This window comes from Puma concolor, chromosome E1 (genome assembly GCF_028749965.1).
Source record: "Puma concolor isolate L17-30 chromosome E1, mPumCon1.1.hap2, whole genome shotgun sequence".
Classification (NCBI taxonomy): domain Eukaryota; kingdom Metazoa; phylum Chordata; class Mammalia; order Carnivora; family Felidae; genus Puma; species Puma concolor.
This window is the reverse complement of record NC_141680.1, coordinates 50,368,676-50,391,954: the sequence shown is the minus strand read 5'-3', so window position 1 is coordinate 50,391,954 and position 23,279 is coordinate 50,368,676. Positions and strand designations below refer to the sequence as shown.

At 39.4% G+C, this 23,279-nt stretch overlaps 1 protein-coding gene across 6 annotated transcripts in view; it reads right to left on the bottom strand.

Moving 5' to 3' along the window:
* Positions 1–2,118: 2,118 nt before the first annotated feature.
* The window catches only part of HELZ (helicase with zinc finger), a 162,774-nt gene continuing 141,613 nt past the window's right edge, over positions 2,119–23,279 (bottom strand). For all 6 annotated transcript variants that reach the window (XM_086687797.1, XM_086687802.1, XM_086687801.1 and 3 more), the window contains 2 exons: positions 15,519–15,771; positions 2,119–9,961 (listed from right to left, as the gene is read on the bottom strand). In XM_086687797.1, the coding sequence (XP_086543923.1) occupies positions 9,624–9,961; positions 15,519–15,771 (591 nt within the window). In that variant the 3' untranslated portion in view covers positions 2,119–9,623. The remainder of the gene's footprint in view (positions 9,962–15,518; positions 15,772–23,279) is intronic.

The following is a 23,279-nucleotide window of genomic DNA, read 5'->3' as shown; positions in this document are numbered from 1 at the left end:
CAAAATACCAGTAAATGCTAATGCTCTGTCACAGCTCAAGGAACTGTGTGGAGCGGGTGGGGGCGGCACCGCACAGGAGAACTTGCTCCTCCTGGGGCGCAAGGCCATCACACCCGCCCAGTTGCCATCCGGCCACACTGCACTGGCAAAGGACCGCAGTGGGAGGAGAAGGTGAAGTTTGAAGTTCCTCTCTCAATCCAAGCTTGAGAACCGGCCAGTTCAGCAAGCGTCCGGGGGCCTGCTATGCAAAAGGCATAGGGCCAGCAGGTTTAGAGGTCGTAGGACACGATCTCTGCCACCCAGAAACTCACAAACTCCTACCTGTAATACACAGTATGCTGAAGACATACTCCAAAAAAGTCAAGGACTCATCCAGGGAAGGAAGGGCGAGAGGCCTGATTTAGTCTGCTGTGTGCAGTACTTGGGGATAAGACTTGCAGGGGGTTAAGAGGGGTGCCTCCAAAGTCCAGCTAAGAAATTCAGGATGTGATGGGAAAGCACGGGGTGTCTCAGAAAAAAAAAAAAAAAAGTGACATGACTAAATCTGTTTCAGAAAAGGAACTCTGGCTGCAGTTGGTAGGATGGACTGAGAGGCAATGCAATCAAGATGGGGTTCCTCGGGGCGCCTGGGGGGCTCAGTCGGTTAAGCGCCCGACTTCGGCTCAGGTCATGATCTCCCGGTTTGTGAGTTCGAGCCCCGCATCGAGCTCTGTGCTGCTGACAGCTCAGAGCCTGGAGCCTGTCTCGGATTCCGTATCTCCCTCTCTCTCCACCCCTCCCCCGCTCGCACGCGCTCTCTCCCTCTCCCCCTCAAAAATAAACATTAAAAAAATTAAAAAATAAAATGATGGGGTTCCTCAAACCTGAAGAAAGGGATTTCCATCCACTAGAGAAGAGCTTTGGACAACACTGTGTAAGTTAAGCGGCAGAGTCCATTTCAGAAGGAGGGACCTTCAGCTGCTTAAAACCAACCACAGGGGTATTTGGATGCTGAAGTGTAACCAGCCCATTCCAGCTCTCCCTCCGCCAAGCCAACTTTCCATCTTTGTGCCTGACCTGCACTCAACACACAACGGCCCCACCTCGCAGTTTGGATGAAATTACATGTTCTCACCAACTTTCGCACTCCTATCATTCTCAGAAAAATGCTTTGGGGAGCACCGATGTGGCATAGGGATTCACACCCGAGAGTCGTTTCCATTTCCCCAGTGAAGATGGAGCCTGGGTTACTTCATCTAGAGCAGACAGCAGCTCAGGGAGTCCTCCCAATCCATTTGATTTATATGTAAAGAAGCGTTTCTCTTTCCCAAGCCCAGAGATGATGTATGTCGTATCGTATCAATCCAACTCAAAGAAACACGATCCCTAGCTTAAAAACTGACTCGCTGCTATGAGGAAGGATTATGCATTGTCCTTAGGAAAGGATGATGGCCCTATCCACTTACATTTACAAACTTCAGGCACAGTATATTCAAGTTAGATTTATGGTGCCACATTAACAGGATGTTAAAAATAAAATAGCCAGGGCACACAAAACGTTCTGGGACCTGCTAACGCTTCTCAAAATCACATCATGGCAAATGCAAAGAATTATTTCCCCAACAAAACTAAGACCCTGACTCAGGGCAATTTTCTGCACAGCCAGCATTTTGGGGTTGGGGGTGGGTTGAATTAATGCCTGTCACACCACTGTGGGGTGTGTTATTATACCCACACAGTGTACTGACATAAATTAGGTTTACGAGTTCCGAAATAAATTCTGGGCTGCACAAACCCAGCATTAACAAGTGACTTTGGTGATTTTTTCCCGATTACTTAGGTCCGTGTTGACCTGCAACTCGAGAAGGGCACGTTTTCTCGCCGATCCCTTGCAGGTAACACCTTAAGCCTTTAGGCCTTTGCTACTGCTGGGGTTCAGAGATTTAAGTGAAGTTGCAAATTTCCAGAAACTAGTTTGAATTTTACAAATTAACACTGAGTTGTTACTCTGGGCTAGTTTCACTGATTAGTATCGTAGATAAAGGCAGAGTGCTGCGCCTAACTGCAGTCAGACCTTTGATCATAAAAGTGAAAGGAAGCAGAGAAGTGCAATTCACACGTAATAAACAAATCTCCAAATTATTAAAAAGGCATTTTATTATAAATACATTTTAGTTGTAGCAGTAAAATACATTTTGTTACCATGAATCTTTTAAGACAAAAGAACTTCACTGAGACAATGATCACAATGTAAGAACTGTAACCCCCCCCCCCCCCCCGCCCCCAAATGGAAAACTTGTTCTAAGGAACCAAAGTAGCTAAAGTAATTCCAAAACCTGGTTAGAAAAGAAAACGATTGGGAAAAAAAAAAAAAAAAAAAGAAAGAAAGAAAGAAGAAGAAAGTAAAGACCCTAGAGAGTGGGTTTGGGGTTATTTTATGGTACAAAGTCATTTTTACTTTTAAGGATAAACTCTTTAAGTATTAGAACCTCTCAGATGTGAGGTATAGTTAACTGCGAAGAAAAAAAAATAATTGTTATAATTTTTCCAGAAATTATGATTATTCGACGGTTGCACAACTGGTCCTTGGAAGAGGTGGAAACAGACCATCTCATATTTAGCCTCCCTTCTGGAAGACCTGACGAAGTAAGACCCGGTATGAATTTGCTAAGTAATTGATTGTATGAAGTTAGCTGAACAAGAACTGTATTTGTGAAGCATTAAAAAAAAAAAAAAAAAAAAAAAAAACAACCACCTGTCACTAATAACAGGACCCATTTAATAAAATGCAAAACCCATTACCTTTATAATTTAGAGGAGAGGTATTTTAATCACCATCTTTACCTAGGATACAACTACTACATATAACCAGTACCTTCATGGGTTCCAAAGAATCAGGTCAGATGACTGGCACAGAAAGCGAATACAGTACAATGTCATATACACGGATTGACAGGAAGCAGGCATGGTCTGGATATATGGAAATCCAAGACCTTCCTCCATATGGTGGCGGGGGGGGGGGGGGGGGGGGCGGGGACTGAGAAACATGTTCAGGTGGAGCCCACACATTGGGACTTCAACCTGGACACAAGAGCCCTCTGACCTACTGAAAGACAGAAAAAGAGGTCTTTGTAGACCAGGCATCGTGCAAAGCAAAATGTAAATAAACCGAAGCTCCCTGTGAGTTGGAAATGGACAGAGTAACCTGTGCTGAACGTAGAAACAATCCCCACTGAAGGTAATCGAGCCTTTCAAGGAGGAAGTACTGTGTTTGAAGAATTCCAAAGCTGTGCGCTCTGGGAGGCTTATCATGTGCGCTTCTACGTCTAAGCCATTCTATAATTACCTTAAAATATCTTTTCTCTTTCTAGTATCTCAGTTAATTCAAAGCCAAACTAAAAACCAGAGGCAGAGCCTGATACCCCTCAAGCTGCAGTCCAGGGGGAATATTAACAACAATGACAGTAATATATGAATTTTAAAAAGACTTGTCAGATTTATTGTATCATAGTTTCTTTCTCAAAAACAACTTGTTCATACATGTGCACCTATGGTTTATGAATAACTCATGCTGTGTAGCTGGTAGATTCCCCTAGACTGTTTTTGCAAACATATATGGATTTTTTTTTTTTAAGTAGCAAAGTAATCAGAAACAATCATCAATTTTCTGCCATATACAACACTTCAGGCTCCCCTAACCCCTGCCGGCATGGCAGAGAATCCAAAATAACTTTGTTAACCTGAGAAACACATAATTTGAAACGCAAACCCTTTACCTTCATCCCCCCACCCCCAACCAAAAAAGCCATAAAAACTACGAACACATTATTTGGGGATTATCTATTGCTTCCCATGCTCCATGTCACTGCCATCCTAAGACAGGGCCTCCTGTACTCGGTGCCTCTTGTGACGTTCTGATGGCTTCCTTTTACAATTCTCATCTCCACATGTACGATCAAGAACAAGTCTAAGCACACCAAACAAATGCACAGCTTCTAGAACAAAGCCCAGGCTGCAGGGTACACAAGACCAAACTCGCCCCAGAAATGAATGAGGGCCTGCACCCTGACGTGGACAAGTATGCACAGACCTTTAGCGGGGTCGGCAGTGGTGGGGGGAGGTGGTGACAGCCACTCCAGAGGCTCTCCTCTCTCCTTAGAAATCTTTCTCCATGAATGTTCCACTCACGGCATCAGAATTATTAAAATGTCTCAAGTGATCGGTTGTTTACATCGAGGAAAGAAATGCATGGTTGGAAAGACCTTCAGGCTTTCTCTAGACCAGCGACTCTCAAACTGTGTGGTTCTTGGACCAGCAGCATCGCCTGAAGATTTGTTGAAAATGCAAATCATCAGGCTTCAGCCTGGGATCAGAAGCTCTGGGGTGGGGTCCAGCGATCTGGATTCCAGCAAGACCTCCAGGTAATTCTGATGCCAGCTGAAGTTTGAGAATCACTGCTCTCCCCTGCTCAAACTTCTAAAATCTTAAAATAGGATAGATATTTAAACAGATGCTATTGGGTGACTTCTGTGTTGAAACTATGTAACTTGCTACCCCCTTTTACTTCTCAAACATCAAAAAAAGTAGTAATGAAAAAATTCATTTCAAAAACCCCATTTTTTTAAAAGTAATATTGATTTCCCCTCCTAGACATAGTTCTAAAGCAGGCAGTCACATGCTAGTACGCAAAATAAAATACAGAAGAGGCCTCCTATATGAGGTGTAGAAATAGCTAAAAAGACACCCCAAGAACATAATGCAAATTCCATAATATTGTTTAATGAACTCATAGAATTATATAAAACTTACTATGCTTTATGCTTAATATTTGTATCAAAATAAAATCTCTCTGTTGAACAAATTGCAAATAAAGTCTGGTCTAATACTCTGATTACTGAAACTATACGTATATGAATGTCTCTGGGTTTTCTTCATGCTTCAGTTTTAGAAGCTTTAGACTACTGTATAACAGGGTTTGGGATTTAACCACAGCTCACATTACTAAGTCTAGATTCTTCTATCAGGTACCTCCCTTCAAAAAAATTTAAGAAACTCCTGTGACTGTTTCCTGAAAGTTTATTCCAAAGTAGATATTTCCCATCATTTCTAAAATTTTAAATGTTACACTAAAAATGTCTCCTTTTTAATGTCTGGTATTCTAGTTTAAAGTAGTAACATTTTCTGAATGTGTCTTAGAAGAATGTTTAACGTTAGTAAGATTCACTCCTTTTAACAATGGTCTTGAAATTGCTAATTAAGCAGATGTATGAAAGTAGTAAGTGTGAAGTTAGCAGCTTTACAATAAAATCTCAGCAAATAAACATCCAACTTCAAGTAGAAGGGAAATTCGAGACGTCTAATATAACGAGCACTTTGAAGACTAGCATGTCACTTACTCTTTCATGGCGGTCCGTATCTTTATAAAAAGACGACATCACTATGTGATATTCTGAACAAGAAATCGTAGAACATTATCCATTATTTCTAACGATTGTGGCAAAGAAGGGAGAGAAAAATCAGATCTATTAACACATTTACTTTGAGATTTAGGAAGACACATATGGCGGTGGTAGAAATTAAGGGTTTTCGTATGTTAGGGGGATGGCTCACAAGAAATAATTATAAATCATGGTAAATCATAAAGGACAAATCACTACCTTTGTGGGGCTAGAAGAAAACAAGAAGTGGATGGTAGCCTAAACAACACTTTAAGGCAGCAATCTGTATCTATCAATACATTTAAGGTTTCAATCATGTATTCTTAAACTTTTTCTGGGATTACCTTTTTAAGGACAACTCCAATATGAAACATTATCCAAGTATAACAGGTGTCTTTTTAAACAACTAGTTCAGTCAATCTAATTTTCTTTTTATCTTGAAATTGTTTGTTCACACCCTGGATCTCAGGCATGGGTGGCTCTCTCTAGCCAAAGTAGCTAGAGATACATTCTTATATGCTTATAGTTTCGTTGCTCTCGAGATGTATATACATGAAAAATATTAAACACGTAAAGTAACTACACTAGAACAAGATACTACTATATGTTACCTATCTCAAAGTGAGGAAATTCAGTTAGCTTTCTCAGCAATTTCAATGCCTCCATCCACAAGGAAACTATTTTTACAAATAGGTCTTGGAGATTGCTATGTTCAATTAGATAATGCTTATTCAGTGGGAATTCTGCGTATTTTACTTATTCTGCAATTCTTTGAACTGAAAAGACCAATTGATGTTTACACTCAACCTGAACTTATTCTAGGATCTCTCATGAAAAAAACCACACAAAGCAGTTTGTTATTTCGCATATACAAAATGACCTGGATAGAAAGCGTATCTGTCTGAGGAAAGGAACATTAAGGTCATGTTAGTTTAAATGGTCAATAATTAACTACTGATTAATCAGAAACAAAGCTCTGCTATAACAGTTTGGCAAAGCATGTGCCAAAATGGCAACCAAAGCCCCTTTTAAAAGCAACACCAGAAAATATCCACATTACACTGAATCATGAGGTTTTTCAAATCTTAAATAAAATCATTGTTAGATCAGGAAAGAAAAAAAAAAAAACTTCAGCACAGACACTCTACAAATTCTATCAGCCAAAAGAATTTCTTTAAGGTAAAAAAAAAAAAGAAAATCTCAAGCAGCACTGAAATTAAAAAGCGAGATGAATTAAAAAAAAAAAAAAGTTCTGGCAAGAAAAAGGAAACCCCTCAGAGTGATACAAAGAACAAAGAAGTAGAAAGACATCATGTGAACAATTAACTTCACTTAAAAGAAATCAGTACTAGAAGAAAAGGAAGCTGGTAATACTTGGCATCATCCAAGAGCTAACATCAAGGTTTCTTCAAAAAAAAAAAAGTTCAGTCTGAACACTAAGGATGAAACTAGCCCTTAAGCTGTTTTCTCAGTCTGCTTTGTGTGCATTTGCTAACTACTACCCGAGGAATACCCAGACAGCATGAGCCACGCCTCGTTTCCACAGAAACTTACAAGGATTCCCCCGGTAAGACTCAATCAGGATCACTGCAACACTTTACACGCGCGTAAATGACAGATTCAAAGCTCAGCTGGAGAGATGGCAGTAAGTAACACTGAGGAAGAGTAAATGTGTTAGAAGACACATTCAAAACTGAATCTACAAGGGCAGTAGATGGAAACAATATCCAAATACTTGACCGGTTGTTAAGAACTATCAGGAAAGGAGGAACACTGGGACACAGCAGAGCAAGGAACTAATAAGTAGCTATTGTTTTTAGTTTTTTGGAAATAACTTCTTAGAACAGGGGTGTCACGACAACTCAGCAGCTTCCTTATCCCAAGCTTCCAACATCGGTATATTTATATAAAGTGGTGGGGTGTGCACCTGACCTCTTTAAATATAAATACAAATAAGTTAAAACTGATATTTTTTAAAGGTTCAAGTATGGAAAATAGAAAATTCGGCAATGACTCCATGACAAGGGATTAACTCAAAGCCCTGACATGCCAGTTCTGTCTTCGTAATTATCAAAATGCTCTGAAACATTTATCTGACTTGCATTGTGGGGGAGAATCACGGATGAAAAAATTATTGTTCAGAGACATCCTCCCGTCAGGAAGATCTGATTTTAATTTGGGCTCTATCTTGCGTTTCGTCACTGAGTCGAAATACAAAAACTTCTTGTGACTAAAGTTACGTTGAGCAAAATGTGACACAGTTAAAGGTGGCGGTCTGACATCAGAGAGAGAAAATGTGGTGCCGTAAGTTGCTGGCTCTGTTTTCCAACTGTGATTTATACTAACCATTAATACGTCTACAGTCCACAGGTCTCCATCCACTGCCTCCCATGGAGACTCACAGCCCATAAACGGAAGCCGCAGACAAATGATGTGCACCCACTCTGAGCAGAAAGAGCTGAAGAAAACAGGTGTTCTCCTTTTCCTGCAGGCTCACTAACCCCTAACTAAAGGCGTTCTCTTCTCCTAAATTGTCTAAGGATTACAGGGAGTTGGAGCTGGCCAACAGCAATAAAACTCCAGTCATAGAGGAGATGTGAGGAGTTTTCTTTAACCCTGCCACCACTTTTCAACCCCATTTCAAAAATTGTACTGTGAATACAGGATGGCCTATTCAAAAGCAGTCCTCCAGAAAAACTATTTTTGAATGGATCATCAGGATTCACTGGTTCATCAGCAATGTTTCCGAACCTTACGTTATTTAAAAACAAAACCAAAACCAAACAAAACAAAAAGAACAACAACAAAAAAGTTATGTTGTAGTTTCAAGATTTCTCTGAAGTATAAAAAGTAGGACTACCCAATCAGGAAAACAAGAAGGACATGCATTGTTTCAAGGGTGTTAGAAGACCACAAGTTTTAAGAGGGTAAATGTTTTGCTTTGGATTTTACCAAAGTTCACTGAAAACAATTTTTAGACTGTAGAATATTTAAGATGGCTATTTAAATTTTATATTTTTATACAAGTTCAGTGGGATTATAAGAATCGAAAGACATGAAAAACAAGGGTAGTTTTTTGCCCCAGATTTCGATGAATTTTGATACATGTTGGACAAATATCAGCTTTCTTTTTAATGATGTTCCTCAAACAAAACAGTTAGCAAAATATTTGAATTGCCATGAATAATGTCACATTTTAATGTAAACATCAAATAAGGTACCAAAATTTTTACTGGAGGGGGAAAAAAAAAAAAAACCTTAAAGCGGCACAATTCTTTATACCACTGGGGGGAGAGGGGGGGAGAAAGCCAGATTACAAACATTTACACATGCATAGTGAGAAAAAAAGGATTTTACTAAATTCACGCATTTTTAAAATAGTTATCAAGTCTACTAAGCACCAACAATCCTAAAAATTTTTCAGCTTCATGATTTGTTTAAAAAAAAAACACACACACACACACACTATCAAATTAACGTTAAAAACAAGCTTGAAGTACAGCTTGTCCAAAAAATAACTAACTATGCCAATGTTTTTTCATGTTACAAAAAACAGTGGCATACAAGATACATTTGCAAAGAATGCCTTTAACTCTATCCTACAGTGGATGGAGATTACAACAGCACATCATACAGAGTCTAAAACTATAAAAGTTTTAGAATGCAGCATCTTGTCACAAAAAAAAAAAAAACTGATAAAACTTAAAGTATTTAGAAGATGCTGCCCCTTTATTTTAAAAAATTTTAAATGAATTTAAGCAAAAATAACATACATTTGTACATCAACTGGCCATTTCTGGTACAGAAACCCAGCATATGGTAATATTATTGAATAAATGTAAATGCTACTTACAATTTTTTTTCTTTTTAAATACATTTTAGACAAAGTTTTTTTTTCTTTTCTTTTTTATAGTTGCACAATTAACTCTTAGCTGCTAGCTTGATGCAAACATATGTAACAATACACAAATTTAAAAATATTTTTTATTCTACATAAAAGCTGTCAAAAGACACGTCAAAAATGCAAAATAATGGAATATACTTTTAAAAAATTAGTTGCAAGTCTAGCAGCAAAGCAATTAAGTGAGAACATATTTAATATTAAAACAAAGGGAACTGTGCATCTATAGAGGAAGTCCAACTATCTTAATTCTATTGATATAAACAAAAATCAAAACATTCGCCCTGGAGGGGGAAAAAAAGTGATTATTTAAAATAGGAGTAAAAGCCATTGCTGCCTGATGAGCTCCCCAGGCTGAGTTCCTGGAACAGAGACAGAGGGTCGCTACTCTTCTTGGCCTGCTCAGGCTGGGGCCTGGGCTTGGGAGGGGCCCGCAAAGCGCTGGCGTAGGACATGGCGGGCTTGCTGCCCCCCGAGCTCTGCTGGCTACTGCTGCTGGCCGACTCCGCGATCTGCTTGTTGGGCATGAGTGGGGGGAACTGGCCGAGATGCTGCAGCACATTATAGTTGAAGGAACTGGACACCTCGAGGCTCTCGGACTTCAGCTGATCCTCAGGGGGTTTGACGGTCTTGGGTGGTGGAACTAGAAGCGGAGAAGAGCGACACGGCTTTAAGGGCACGCCTGGCAATGCTGACGCATCTCGTTAGCTCGACGTGTCACAACTGGCTCTCGTCCCCAGGAGCTCCGTGACGGTACAGCCCTGGGGACAGTCAAGTTCTGCCACAGAACGTTGAAGTCACAACACATCGAATCAAACTTCTGAATCTTATCAATGCTTGCAAAAGAACTGACTACGTAAACTGGAATAGCTAACGTATAAAAACGGAAGGTCAAACCTGAAGATTTGCTTCGCAAAACTAATTTTATAATGGTACACCTTGATATTTAATATGTTAACTGCTCAACTTTGAATATGGGAACTTACACGTTCTTTCTTAAATAAAAAGGAGCTGTATATGCTGACTCCTGGTCAAAATACCTTTTATTTTTAACCTAGGTAATAGTAACACTCGATTCCATTTCTTAAAAATGCTCTCTTTTCTTGTAATATATAAATAAACACAGGGTAAGGTACGGGAGAAACAACTATAAATTTTACTTCACATTTCCTATATGTAATCTAATTTTTAACATCCTTTAAAACTTGACCCCGCTCAAACAGAACTACCCTGTGACCCAGCAACTAAAACTACTAGGTATTAATCCAAGGGATACAAGAGTGCTTTTTCAAAGGGGGACATGTACTCTGATGTTTATAGCAGCCCTATCGGCAATAGCCAAATTATGGAAAGAGCCCAAATGTCCACTGACTGATGAATGGATAAAGAAGATGTGGTATTTCTACAATGGAGTATTACTTGGCAATCAAAAAGAATGGAATCTTGCCATCTGCAACAACGTGGATGGAACTGGAGTATATTATGCTAAGTGAAATAAGTCAGTCAGAGAAAGGTAAGTATCATATGACTTCACTCATATGTGGAATTTAAGATACAAAACAGATGAACATAAAGGAAGGGAAACAAAAATAATATAAAAACAGGGAGGGGGATAAACCATAAGAGACTCTTAAATACAGAGAACAAACTGAGAGTTGCTGGAGGGGTTGTGGGTGGGGGGATGGGCCAAATGGGCAAGGGGCATTAAGGAGGACACTTGTTGGGATGAGCATTAGGTGTTATATGTGAGTGATGATGAATCACTAAATTCTATTCCTGAAATCATTATTACACTTTATGCTAACAACTTGGATGTAAATTTAAAAAAACAATAATGGCGCCTGGGTGGCTTAGTCGGTTGAGCGTCTGACTTCGGCTCAGGTCAGGATCTCGCGGTCTGTGGGTTCGAGCCCCGCGTCGGGCTCTGTGCTGACAGCTCAGAGCCTGGAACCTGCTTCGGATTCTGTGTCTCCCTCTCTCTCTGCCCCTGCCCTGCTTGTGCTCAGTCTCTCAAAAAGTAAATAAACATTAAAAAAATAAAATAAAATTTGACCCCACTCTTCCTAATTTTATTGTCCACTAAACCATGACTTACTCTCAAACACTGCTTTTTCCAATCCTTTAAATGTTTAAATAATTTTCCCTCTACTCTTCTAGGTTCTTGTCTGAGACAGTCCCTACAGTAAGACAGCTGAACAGGAGAAAAACAAACAAATGTTTAATAAACATGTATACCTTCTATATACATGAGGGAGATCCAGGAAAACCGAATAACTCCCTGAAATGGCCCAAACCAGCAACTAAAATGACATGTCCAGCTAAAGACAAAAGATCTTGGGTGTGTGAGGCAGTTACGTGAGGATACCAGGAAAAGCACAGTGAACAAGGTTGTTATGCAGGGTAAGTTAACTTAAGGGTAAATTGTTTTCTCCATCGATAGTTTCTAGAAATTTAGAACGATCCTCTTCCTGGTGCAGAGAGGGAGACATTCTTACAAAGAGAGACCTCCCTTGTAAATGTAAAATGTCTCTTACCAAAGGGTAACTTTCACCCAGTTTTCAGAGCTTCTGTGTCTGTAGTTTCTTGAAAATAATCATCCTGAAATAATCTTTATGCCAAAGAGCATGTTTGGGGGCGGTAAATTCTGTTCTCCCTCACTGACATTGTACTGGATTATAATCATAATACACATTCACTGAGGATAATTTGAAAGTTACAGAAAAGGCCAAAGAGGAAAAGAAGTCAGTTATACCAGAGATAAGCCTTAAGTTGGTGTTTTTTCCTAACCACATCATATAACACAGATACTTCATAACTTATTTAAGTAACCTCTCATTTTTATTTTTTATTTTTAAATGTGTATTTATTTTGAGAGAGAGAGAGAGAGTGAGTGAGTGAGAGAGACCAAGCAAGCATGTGTGAGCAGGGGAGAGACAGAGAGAGAGGGAGAGACAGAATCCCAAGCAGGTTTCATGCTGTCAGCACAGAGCCTGACATGGGGCTGGAACCCACAAAACTGTGAGATCGTGACCTGAGCTGAAATCGAGAGTCAGATGCTTAACCAACTAAGCCACCCAAGTGCCCCAAAGTAACCACTGTGGAGCCTGCTTGGGATTCTGTCTCCTCTCTCTCTGCTCCTCCCCTGCTCGTGCTGTCTCTGTCTCTCTCAAAATGAATAACTAAACTGAAAACACAAAACAAAACAAAACAAAAAAACCTTTAAAAATTCATAAAATTCTTCAAAATTAGTTTAAACTACCTAACATCTTTCTAGAACATTTCCCACTTCTCCATCTAAATGTCATTGATTTTTGTGGGGGAAAAAATGCTTTTAAAAGCACTAGTTTAACAAACATACCATGATGAATCATTAAATTCTACTCCTGAAATGTACATTACACTATATGTTAACTACCTAGAATTTAAATAAAAACTTACAACATAAAAAAATAAAAACCTCACCAAATATTTCAATATAACAGCAGACTGTACTGTCTAACACAATACATAAAATAAACATCTTATTGATTGTTCAAGAACTTACTATTTTTACTTACTTTACTAAGTTTATTATTTAACCATGTTCTCATTTTCAGGACAACAATTAAATATTTTCAACTAAATAATCCATACAAAACAGTTCTAACTTAATGCCTACATTCTTATTTAACCATGAGTTCAAGATTTTTATTAATATGACTTACCACATATATTCCAGATAAGAGAAACTATTCTTTAAAACTATTACTAATCTGACAACCAGTGATGTTATTCAATGTTGTCTATCTCATCTTAAATTTTCATCTGTACGTTAATAGGGAATGTCTGATAGAGTACTACGTACGGTCCCCAAGATAAGTGAAAAGAACTCAAACACATCCGTATGTTGGGAGAAGTGAAGCCTATCCGGCGGCCCGGTTGACATCACCAGGTGTAAAGGCTGAGCCATGTGACTGGACCACCCACAACCTCATGGGCACAAGACCTATTTTCATTATCTCCTTAGTCAGCAGGCATTCACTGAGAACTTGGAAGTGCGATCAGTGACAAAATGGGAAATCCAATGTTCAAGAAGGTCAAAGACGTGGTTCTTTGCTCTCGGGATGAAAATTGAGAAAATATGGCCATATCGGACACAATGACCACTTTTAAATTCCTAATCAAAATGACATGAACAGTTTTCTTCAAGAAGTCTCAAGTCTCAAACTTCAGAAAAAAATTTCCCACGTGGTAATTATTCCCCTTTTGACCCACGACAGGCAATGGCTGCACTCCTCTAAAAATGAATCAATAAATGAATACTGATAGTTGTGCTTCAGAAGACTTGTGGTCTTGAGCTCATTTTTTAATACTTTAACTGTTACTTTCAACAAAAGAATACTACAATTTGTCTACCAGTAATGACAAAATAGTAATTGTATATTTGTGGAAAAGATACCATAAAATGACATGCACTTTGGACAGTTATTTAGGAACTTTCTACCTTATCAGCTCAAGTCAGGTTTTCATTGATTTTGGCCGTTATCCTAAAATTTAGGTGGAAAAAAAAAGAAAGAGAGAGAGAGAGAGAGAGAGAGAGAGAGAAAGGATGTTGTCTTTAAAGTAAGTTATAATAGGGGCGCCTGGGTGGCTCAGTTGGTTGAGCATCTGACTCAGCTCAGGTCATGATCTCAGGGTTCATGGGTCTGAGCCCCACATCGGGCCCTGTGCTGACAGCTCCGAGCCTGGAGCCTGCTTCCGATTCTGTGTCTCCCTCTCTCTCAGCCCCTCCTCTGCTCACGCTCTGTCAGTCTCTCTCTCTCAAAAGTAAGTAAACGTTCAAAAAAACGTTTTTAATAAATAAAGACAACGAAGTTATAACAAAACAACCAAAAAGTAACAAGGGCCACCTGGGTGACTCGGTCAGTTAAACATCAGACTTCATCTTAGCTCAGGTCAGGATCTTGTGGTTCATGGGATCCAGCATGGAGCCTACTTGGGACTCTCTCCCTCTCTCTGGCTCTCCTCCCCCCCACTTGTGCACATGCGTACACACTTTCACTCTCAAAATAAATAAATAAAACTTCAAAAAAAATTCCTTATTACTGATTTTGTAAATGAGATGTTTCTCAATTAATACACGGCAGGTATTAATGAATGTCTTAACAATTAAAATCACAATGTGTCTTTCCAGGAGACAAAACCAAAATCTTTTTAGTGCTTTTGTCCTACCAAGTCTATTGTTCTAAAAATATGTTTGTATGGTACATACTCAAAAATGGGCCAGTTGCAGAAACAATAGATTCACATGCTAAGAATGAACAAAATTAAATCCCAATACAAAGATTAAGGCTACCAGGGCAGAAATTCACCCAACAAAGATCACAGGCTTATTCACAAAGATCAATGTCTACAGCCTACAAAGAGAAGGCTACAGGTTAGAGAACTCAAACAGTATCATTTGTTTCCGTACATTTAATATCTTTTAAAAAAGAGGGAACAGATAAAGGATAAAAGTGCATTTATCTGCATTCAAGGCTAAAGACTTTAGACTTCCTACCCAACAACATAAGAGCCTTGTCCATTCCAATGCCATTCTATGCCTTTTTTTTTTTCCTCTTGAAGCTTTAGATTTCTCAGTTCATTAGAATATAAGGAAATAACACAGGATTTCTAAATCTCAACCTGCTGGACTTTATTGGTTTCTCTCGTGGCCAAACTCTATTGTATAGCAAACTGTCAATGACTTTACTGACAATAAATCCTTGGAAACTGATGTTGACCCAACCAACTCCCGCCCCTAATCCTGGGGAGAAAACAAACAAACAAACAAACAAAAAACAAAATCCAGAAAACAAACTTTTCCCAAGCAAAGGTGATTCTATTTAGAAATTTAAATTTAGAATTTAGATTAAATTAGAATTAGAATTAAATTGAGAAATTCAAATTCCATTACTTCTTTCATTCATGCGCACAGGTAAAAATGATCCAATCGATGAGCTCCCCAGAGACAGATCTACTTCCCTTTCAGACCATAAATATGGACAACACTGTATGGCCTGAGACACAACTACGAACTTTGAGCATTAAATATGATTCAAAGATAATAATATAAATGGGGGGGGGGACGGGGCGCGGGAAGAAGAAGAAAAACTCCATAAATATCCAGGAGCCAAGCAGTCAAAAACTGCAGTTTTAACAACGCACCAATTCTGTCTTACCTATCAACTCTCTGGGTTGAGCTGTCCTGCTGGGTCCATTACACGGAATGTTCTGATAGGGGGTAGATGAGGTGGTGTTTACCCAGGACTCCGGGGATGAAAAGTTGAAAGAAGATTGGCTACTATGGTCCTGAAGCTCTTTATACTGAGCAAGACTGTCTTGAGGAGTGCTTACTTCTTCAGAACAAGGCTGGACTGAGCTAGATGAGATTCTTCTTTGGTACAAGGGCCGACCAGGTCCTCTGGGTTCATACTACACAAAGAAAAAGGAGAGTTCATGAATTAGTGGAACTTACACCGCCTCCCCCTTCAGTACACAGCAATCCCACTGTATGAAACAGCAGTTCTCAAAGTACTCTCTTCTGTCACTATCACCCCTCCCCACCACCCTGCCCCAAAAAGCAGCCTGCACTCTGGACACAGTGCTCAGGAGACCTGGGTTTAAAACTCAGTTCGGGCCCTTAGCAGGTAGTCCTATGATAACACACATCTAATTTCTGGTTCTGGGGGCACCTGGGTGACTCAGTCGGGTAAGCATCTGACTTTGGCTCGAGTCATGATCTCATGGTTCGTGGGTTCAAGCCCCACGTCAGGCTCGGTGCTAACCGCTCAGAGCCTGGAGCCTGCTTCTGATTCTGTCTGTGTCTCTCTGCCTCTCCCCTGCCCCAAATAAATACCTATTTTAAAAAATTAAAATAATAATAATTTCTGGTCTGTAAAATACGGAGCTGAACTACCTGTCCTCAGTTCTAAAACTCTATTACTGTCTTAGGGAACATTAGATTAAGAATGAAGAAACGTATCTACTCAATATTAAATGGGGGAAATTACAGTCACAGTCAATTAAACCACGGCCACCTTGAATGGCAACCCATTCTAGATTTAGCCTCCCGATTTATTATTCCTCAGACTTAATGGCAAGACAGGACTCCTCAAGCCCAACGTGAAGTACTCCTGATCTGGCTCACTGCATGTGTGTCCTTTCAACACAGTCTTCAATGGACACAGAACATTACTTTCTTCAAAGCAATCCTTTATAGGTTTGAAACCCAATTAACTTACTGCTGGTATTTTCTCCTCCCTGAACCACACAACCCAGATCCCTTTAACCCTCTCAACAAGACCCACTGCCAGCCATTTCAAGACTGTTGACTGTTCCCCACGCCCTCCGACCGCTGTGACCGATATTCAATCTCCATTCTGGTGGCAAGGCTGTATGAGTGGCAGTTTTAGGTATGCAGCCTCAGCCTAGAGCCAGACTATCTGGGTTAGACCTCAGGCTGCATTTACCAGCCAGGCATCGCTTGGGCAATTGACCTTAACTCTTGGGAGCTTTGTCTGTAAACATGGCTTCGTTACCCACAGGACCTGCCTCTCAGGATTGCGGTTAAGAATTAAATGAGTTCAGCATGTACAGTATTGAGAACTGTTCCTGGCACACAGGAAGGGCTTGCTGTCATACAAGTGCTTTAATGTAACTTATAAAGATAAGATTCCACATAGATCTTAAATGACAGAATGAGATGGACTTTTTATTGCCCCCTCCCCCTCCTTCTCAATAGTAATAATTTATTATTAAGTTTGTGATCATTATGCTTCTGAGGAATCTTTTATTTTTTATTTTTTTTATGTTTGTTTATTTTTGACAGAGAGAGAGACAGAGCATGAACAGGGGAAGGGCAGAGAGAGAGGGAGACACAGAATCCGAAGCAGACTCCAGGCTCCGAGCTGTCAGCACAGAGCCCGATGCAGGGCTCAAACTCACAGACCGTGAGATCCTGACCTGAGCTGAATGAAGTCGGACGCTCAACCGACTGAGCCACCCAGGCGCCCCTGAATCTTTCTTTTACCATTACTGTTAGCAATAACTGGAAATCAGGAACTGAAAATTAGATTACAAAGAAGAGAAAGAGATGAATTAGCACAGTAATAGCAGTTTGTTTGTTGGGAATATAAGCACAAACAGATATTGTCGGGCCAGTTAAACGCAGGAAACTGGGTATAGGCACTGTGAGGAGAAAGTCTTCCTAGATGAACCACTAGAATATAAAGCAAGGGAGGGAAGGGGTCTGGACTGGCTGCCATTATTCAGAAGGGTAGGAAAGGACGGGAGGAGAGCAATTTTCTCACTATTAAACAATGAGCACCCAAGTCATTTCTTCATTTCCAAAGTTTTAGCTACTGAATAGAAAGGAAAGAGATCCATCTAGTTAATTCTTTTCATATATTTTTATTGTTCTTCTGTCTGTAAGTATAATATTGAAATTCACCTTCAATTTTGCTCTGCCTTAAAAGCAATTTTTTCAGGGGCACCTGGGGGGGCTTAGTTAAGTGTCCAACTCTTGATTTTGGCTCAGGTCATGGTCTCATGCCCCAGCTGACAGCATGGAGTTGGCCTGGGATTCTCTGTCTCCCTCTCTTTCTGCTCCTCCTGTGTGCTCTTTCTTTCTCTCTCAAAATTAAACAAATATTTATGAATGAATGAATGAATGCATGCAACTTGTATCAATGATCATTCTGAATTTGATTCTGGTTTTCTAGAATATTAGCCATCCTGTCAACTGTGAGTTTAATCAGCACATTTGAAATTTCTTGGTCTAGGTCATTAAATTACGATGCTGAGTAGAATAACCAACCTTTCTAAACTGCTTTATGTTCCCTAAGGCTAGGCAATCCCTGAATGATTGATCATTCATTGATCATGATTGATCACAACAGCGTGTGCAGTATGTCTTTTTTGTCAAGGTTTGTTACAAAGATCATCAGCTCCTAGAATCAAAATGAAGTGTTTCTTTGTGTTACCATGCCTTGAGTGTTTAGTAAACAGAGCCACAATGTGTGGGAAATCACATTCTAAAGTATTTACGTGTGAATATGAAAGTAAAAACAACTAACATCTGTTACGGGCTCAGAAAGAACAGGTTATAATAAATTCCCTGGGGATACACAACATTAAGGATATTCATATGAACTTCAGGCATTAACTTTATAAGCCTTTTTTCATTAAATAATAAACATACGTGCACTGGTAGTATAAACAATACCTTTTTACAATGAATAGACACATAGACCACAAGGGGTGCCTAGGTGGCTCGGTCGGTTAAGCGTCTGACTCTTGATTTCAGCTCAGGTCTTGAGCTTGCGGTTCTTGAGTTCGAACCCCGTATCGGGCTCCCCGCTGACAGGGTGAAGCCTGCTTGGGATTCTCTCTCTCTGCCCCTCCCCCACTGTGCTGGCTCTCTTTCTCTCAAAATAAATAAACTTTAAAAATCTTAAAATAAAATGAGGAAAACTAAAAATCACAAACCAACAGAAAGGGTGATATGAAAGGAGGCAATATTCAATTAAGGTTTTTAAAAGACGTGTATCATTTGTATCTTTCGACTGAAATTCGAAAAACAATCACACAGTTGACATGCAGAGCAGGAGTTGTGCAATACTGGGTAACATATTTATAATGGTTCCTAAGCAGCTATTGACAAAGATGAATGTGCAGATGGAATATGAAATTCAATTTCAAATCACATCATGAATATGATTGATCCTTGATGTCAGAGAAAGAACAAAAACTTAAAATTATTTTTAAAAAGCCTACTGGTACATCTATTTCATACAACATGGATGAAGGTAATGTACGAAAATATGATTTGCTTCTTTGGATCTGTCCTGAAAGGAATTTGAGTAAAGGCAGAGAAATCTTGATGACAACTGAAAATAAATGGCTTATATACCAAACAAATTACATTTTAGCGGTTCTGCAGTTTTCAGCATACGAATCCTGTACACGTTTTGTTAGCTTTAAACCTATTTCATTTTTCTTTGGGCTATTTGTAAATGGTATTGGCTTGTACATTTTGGTTCCCAATTATACATTGCTAATATACAGAAATGACATCGATTTGTGAGTGGTTGGCTGTATATCCTGTAACCTTGCTATATTCACGTTAGTCACAGGATTTTTGTTGGTTTGTTTTCTGGATAGATTCCTTGGGTTTTCCTACATTGACAATCATGTCATCTTTAAACAGGGACAGTTTTATTTCTTCCTTTCTAATCCCTTTGTCTTTTATTTCTTTTTCTTGCCTTACTACTTTGGTTAAGATTTCCGGTACAATGTTAAATAGGAGTGTTGAGAGCAAACATTTTACCTTGTTCCTAGTTTTATTTATTTATTTATTTATTTATTTATTTATTTATTTATTTAGATGTTTATTTATTTTTGAAAGAGAGACACAGCATGACCAGGGGAGGGGCAAAGAGAGAGGACACAGGGACACAGGATCCGAAGCAAGCTCCAGGCTCTGAGCTGTCAGCACAGAGCCCGACGGGGGGCCCAAACTCACCAACCATGAGATCACGACCTGAGCCGAAGTCAGATGCTTAACCAACTGAGCTACCCAGGCACCCCTCTTGCTCCTAGTTTTAAAAAGAAAGCATTCATCTCTGCCATTAAATATGATGGTAGCTGTGGGATTTTTACAGGTGCTCTTTAACAGGTTGAGGAATTTCCCTTCAATTTCCAGTTTGCTAAGAGCTTTTATGCATCACGGACATCAAATGTATGTGGCTTTCTGGTTTGGGGGGGGGGGGGGGGGGCGTGTATCTCTTGATATAATCATGTGATTTTTCGCTTTACACAGTATGGTGGATTATACTTATTTATTTTCAAATACTGAACCAGTTTTGCATTCTGGGAATAAGCCCTGAAATGGTCATACTGTATTATTCTTTTTTATTTTATTTTTATTTTTTTATTAAAAAAATTTTTTTTAATGTTTATTTTTGAGAAAGAGAGAGATACAGAGTGCAAGCGGGGGAGGGTCAGAGGGGGAGACACAGAATTTGAAGCAGGCTCCAGGCTCTGTGCTGTCAGCACAGAGCCCAACGCGGGGCTTAAACTCACAGACCACTATATCATGACCTAAGCCGAAGTCAGATGTTTAACGGACTGGGCCACCCAGGCTCCCCTGTATTATTCTTTTTTATATACTGAATTCAATACACTTCAGTTTCGTTGAGGATATCTGCATCAGTGTTCACAAATATAAGTCTATAGTGATGCCTGGGTGGCTCAGTCTGTTGAGTGTCTGACTTCAGTGACTTCAGCCCAGGTCAAGATCTTGTGGGTCATGGGTTCAAGCCCCACATAGGGCTCTGTGCTGACAGCTCAGAGCCTGGAGCCTGCTTTGGATTCTGTGTCTCCCTCTCTCTCTGCTCCTCTCCTGCTTGTGCTCGGTCTGTCTGTCTCTCTCAAAAATAAAAAAAATTTAAGTTACATATATATATATTTGTATGTTTGTATATATGTATATATCTGTAGCTCTTCCCTATATGTACTGGATTTGTCTAGTTCTGGTATCAAAGTAATGCTGGCCATATATAAGTATTTCCTTCTCTTCCATTCTCTGGAGAAGACTGTGTAAATTGGTGGTATTTCTTCTTTAACGTGTTTGGAGGAATTCAAATAGTAAGCTATCTGGGCCTGAAGAATTCTTCTTTGGTAGGTTTTTAAACTACAAATTCAGGGTCTTTGATAGCCAATAAATATTTAACAAAAGAATTAAAATGTTGAAAGTTGAATACCGTATTTTCTATTTAATTTTCCCAAGATTTGAGGAAGAAATTCTGGACTTCGCACTCTTACTTAGGCACTACTTACTTCAAATTAGCTCCTCATAAGGTTATCATCTTTTGTTTAAAGCAATGTGCTATTAGTTTCATAGAGAGGTACAGAGTAACCCAGAAAGAAAGAAACTGGAAAAGAGGGAGGGGAGGAGTATCCCTGTTTCAGTATTCCTGAAAACAATCAATATTGGGACGCCTGGGTGGCTCAGTCGGTTCAGCATGGGACTCTTGGTTTCGGCTCAGGTCATGATCTCACAGCTCGTGAGTTTGGGCTCTGTGCTGGCGGTGCGGAGCCTGCTTGGGATTCTCTCTCATATTCTCTCTCTCCCCTCCCCCCCTTACCTGGGTACACATGCTCTCTCTCAAAATAAATAAATAAACATTTAAAGGAAGAAAACAATCAATATTAGCAAGCCGGGAAAAATGTGAGGGATACGCTGTAGTTTGCAACAATGTCTATGGGTTCGTGTGATGTAAGCTATAGAAAAGTACTTGATAACTTACAAAACAGTATTTTTTTTTAAAAGGCATGATGTCCAGTTAGTGGTGGAAACTGGCCCGAGACCCCTCAGAAATAATAATAATAAATGAATGTAAAAGATCTACAACAATCAAGACTGATGACTGGTCATCAATAAAGGACACATTTCTGGAATATATGGAGAGACTCAATGGAGGAATGGTGTCTGTGGAAGAAGGACGGAGTTGCAGGACCAACTAAGATGGGAACCAATCAGCCCTGCAGACTGAGCCCTGAGGCTCAAGCCTCAGCAACACCAGCCACAATGGCAAGTGAAGCGATAAAATTGGGGGGTTAAATGAAAGTCTATGCTGGGAACAGCTGGTCTCTCCCTGTATTCCCCCCAACAACCAGAGGAATTCAAGCATTAAAAGGTCCCCAGGGAAAAAGCCTGCCAGGCAGTAAGTCCTGGGATACATACAAAACTCCCCAGTTGCTTTTTAGTGAGACAGATAACTGAAGGTTACTAGGCATTTAAAAAGAATCTCCACCATAAAAGTTGGTCACAGGTAAACAAACAGGAAGGGGGGGTAACAATGATGTTTTAAAAATATTTTTAAAAATTTAAAACATTGTTTTAGTTCCTACAGAAATACTAAACCTATTAGATCAAACCCTCAACTGGTTTCCTTGGGGGGGGGGGGGAAGGGTGTGTTACATTTATAAAAATAAAAATAATCAGTTATGAAAAAGGAAAAATTTGAGAATAAAGAACTCTTGGAAATTAAGTATTTGTGGCCTCAAATCTAAAATGCAACAGAAGGGTTTGTAGGCAAAATTTAAAAAAAAATCTTTCAGAAAGTAGGAAAATACACAAAGATATCAAAATCTGACAGGACCAAAAAAGATTTGGAGAGTCCAGGAGGTCTAACAACTTATCAACAAAAGCTTTAGGAAGAGAGAAACACAGAAGAGAGATGGTAGAACAGAATCAAAGAAATAATGTAAGACAATTTCAAAGAGCTAAAGGGTAGGAGTCTTTCTCTAGAGAAATGCTACCTCAAAGATCTTTCTGTGATGATGGAGATGTTCTGTACCTTCGCTGTCCAAATGAAATGTGGCTAGTGGAAATAAGAAACAATATTTTATCTCATTTCAATTATTTTTAAAATAAAATGCACGATCTTAGGCAGAACTTTAAAGATGACTTTAACGTCACATTAGGTTCAAAAGATTCAATCATAATGATACGTAAATAAGAATTGGCCTTAATTTCCAAAACCGTGGTACATTTATTTCTGGGTTTTGTTATTGTTTTTCTTAAAAGAAGGGTATACTGAAATGAATGTGACTTTGTAGCACAGTGTATTAAAATCAATTTAGTTCTAAATAAAGAAAAATACCATTTGAAGCAGCTCATAGGCAGGGGCACTTGCAATTTGCAAATAGTATTTTTCCCACCGAGCAATATTATTTTCCCACATCCAAACACAAGGTAATAGAGGAGATACTAGAATGAATGCAGTATTATATCTAAGAGAGAAATGTCAGATTCACTGCTGTGACATTTTGAGCTACCCTGAATCTATCTGGCTCTCGTTTACTCTTCTTGAATGTGAAACAGCCCAGCTCCATTAGAGACCACAAAGCCTCTTACAATGAGAAAACGTCAGTTT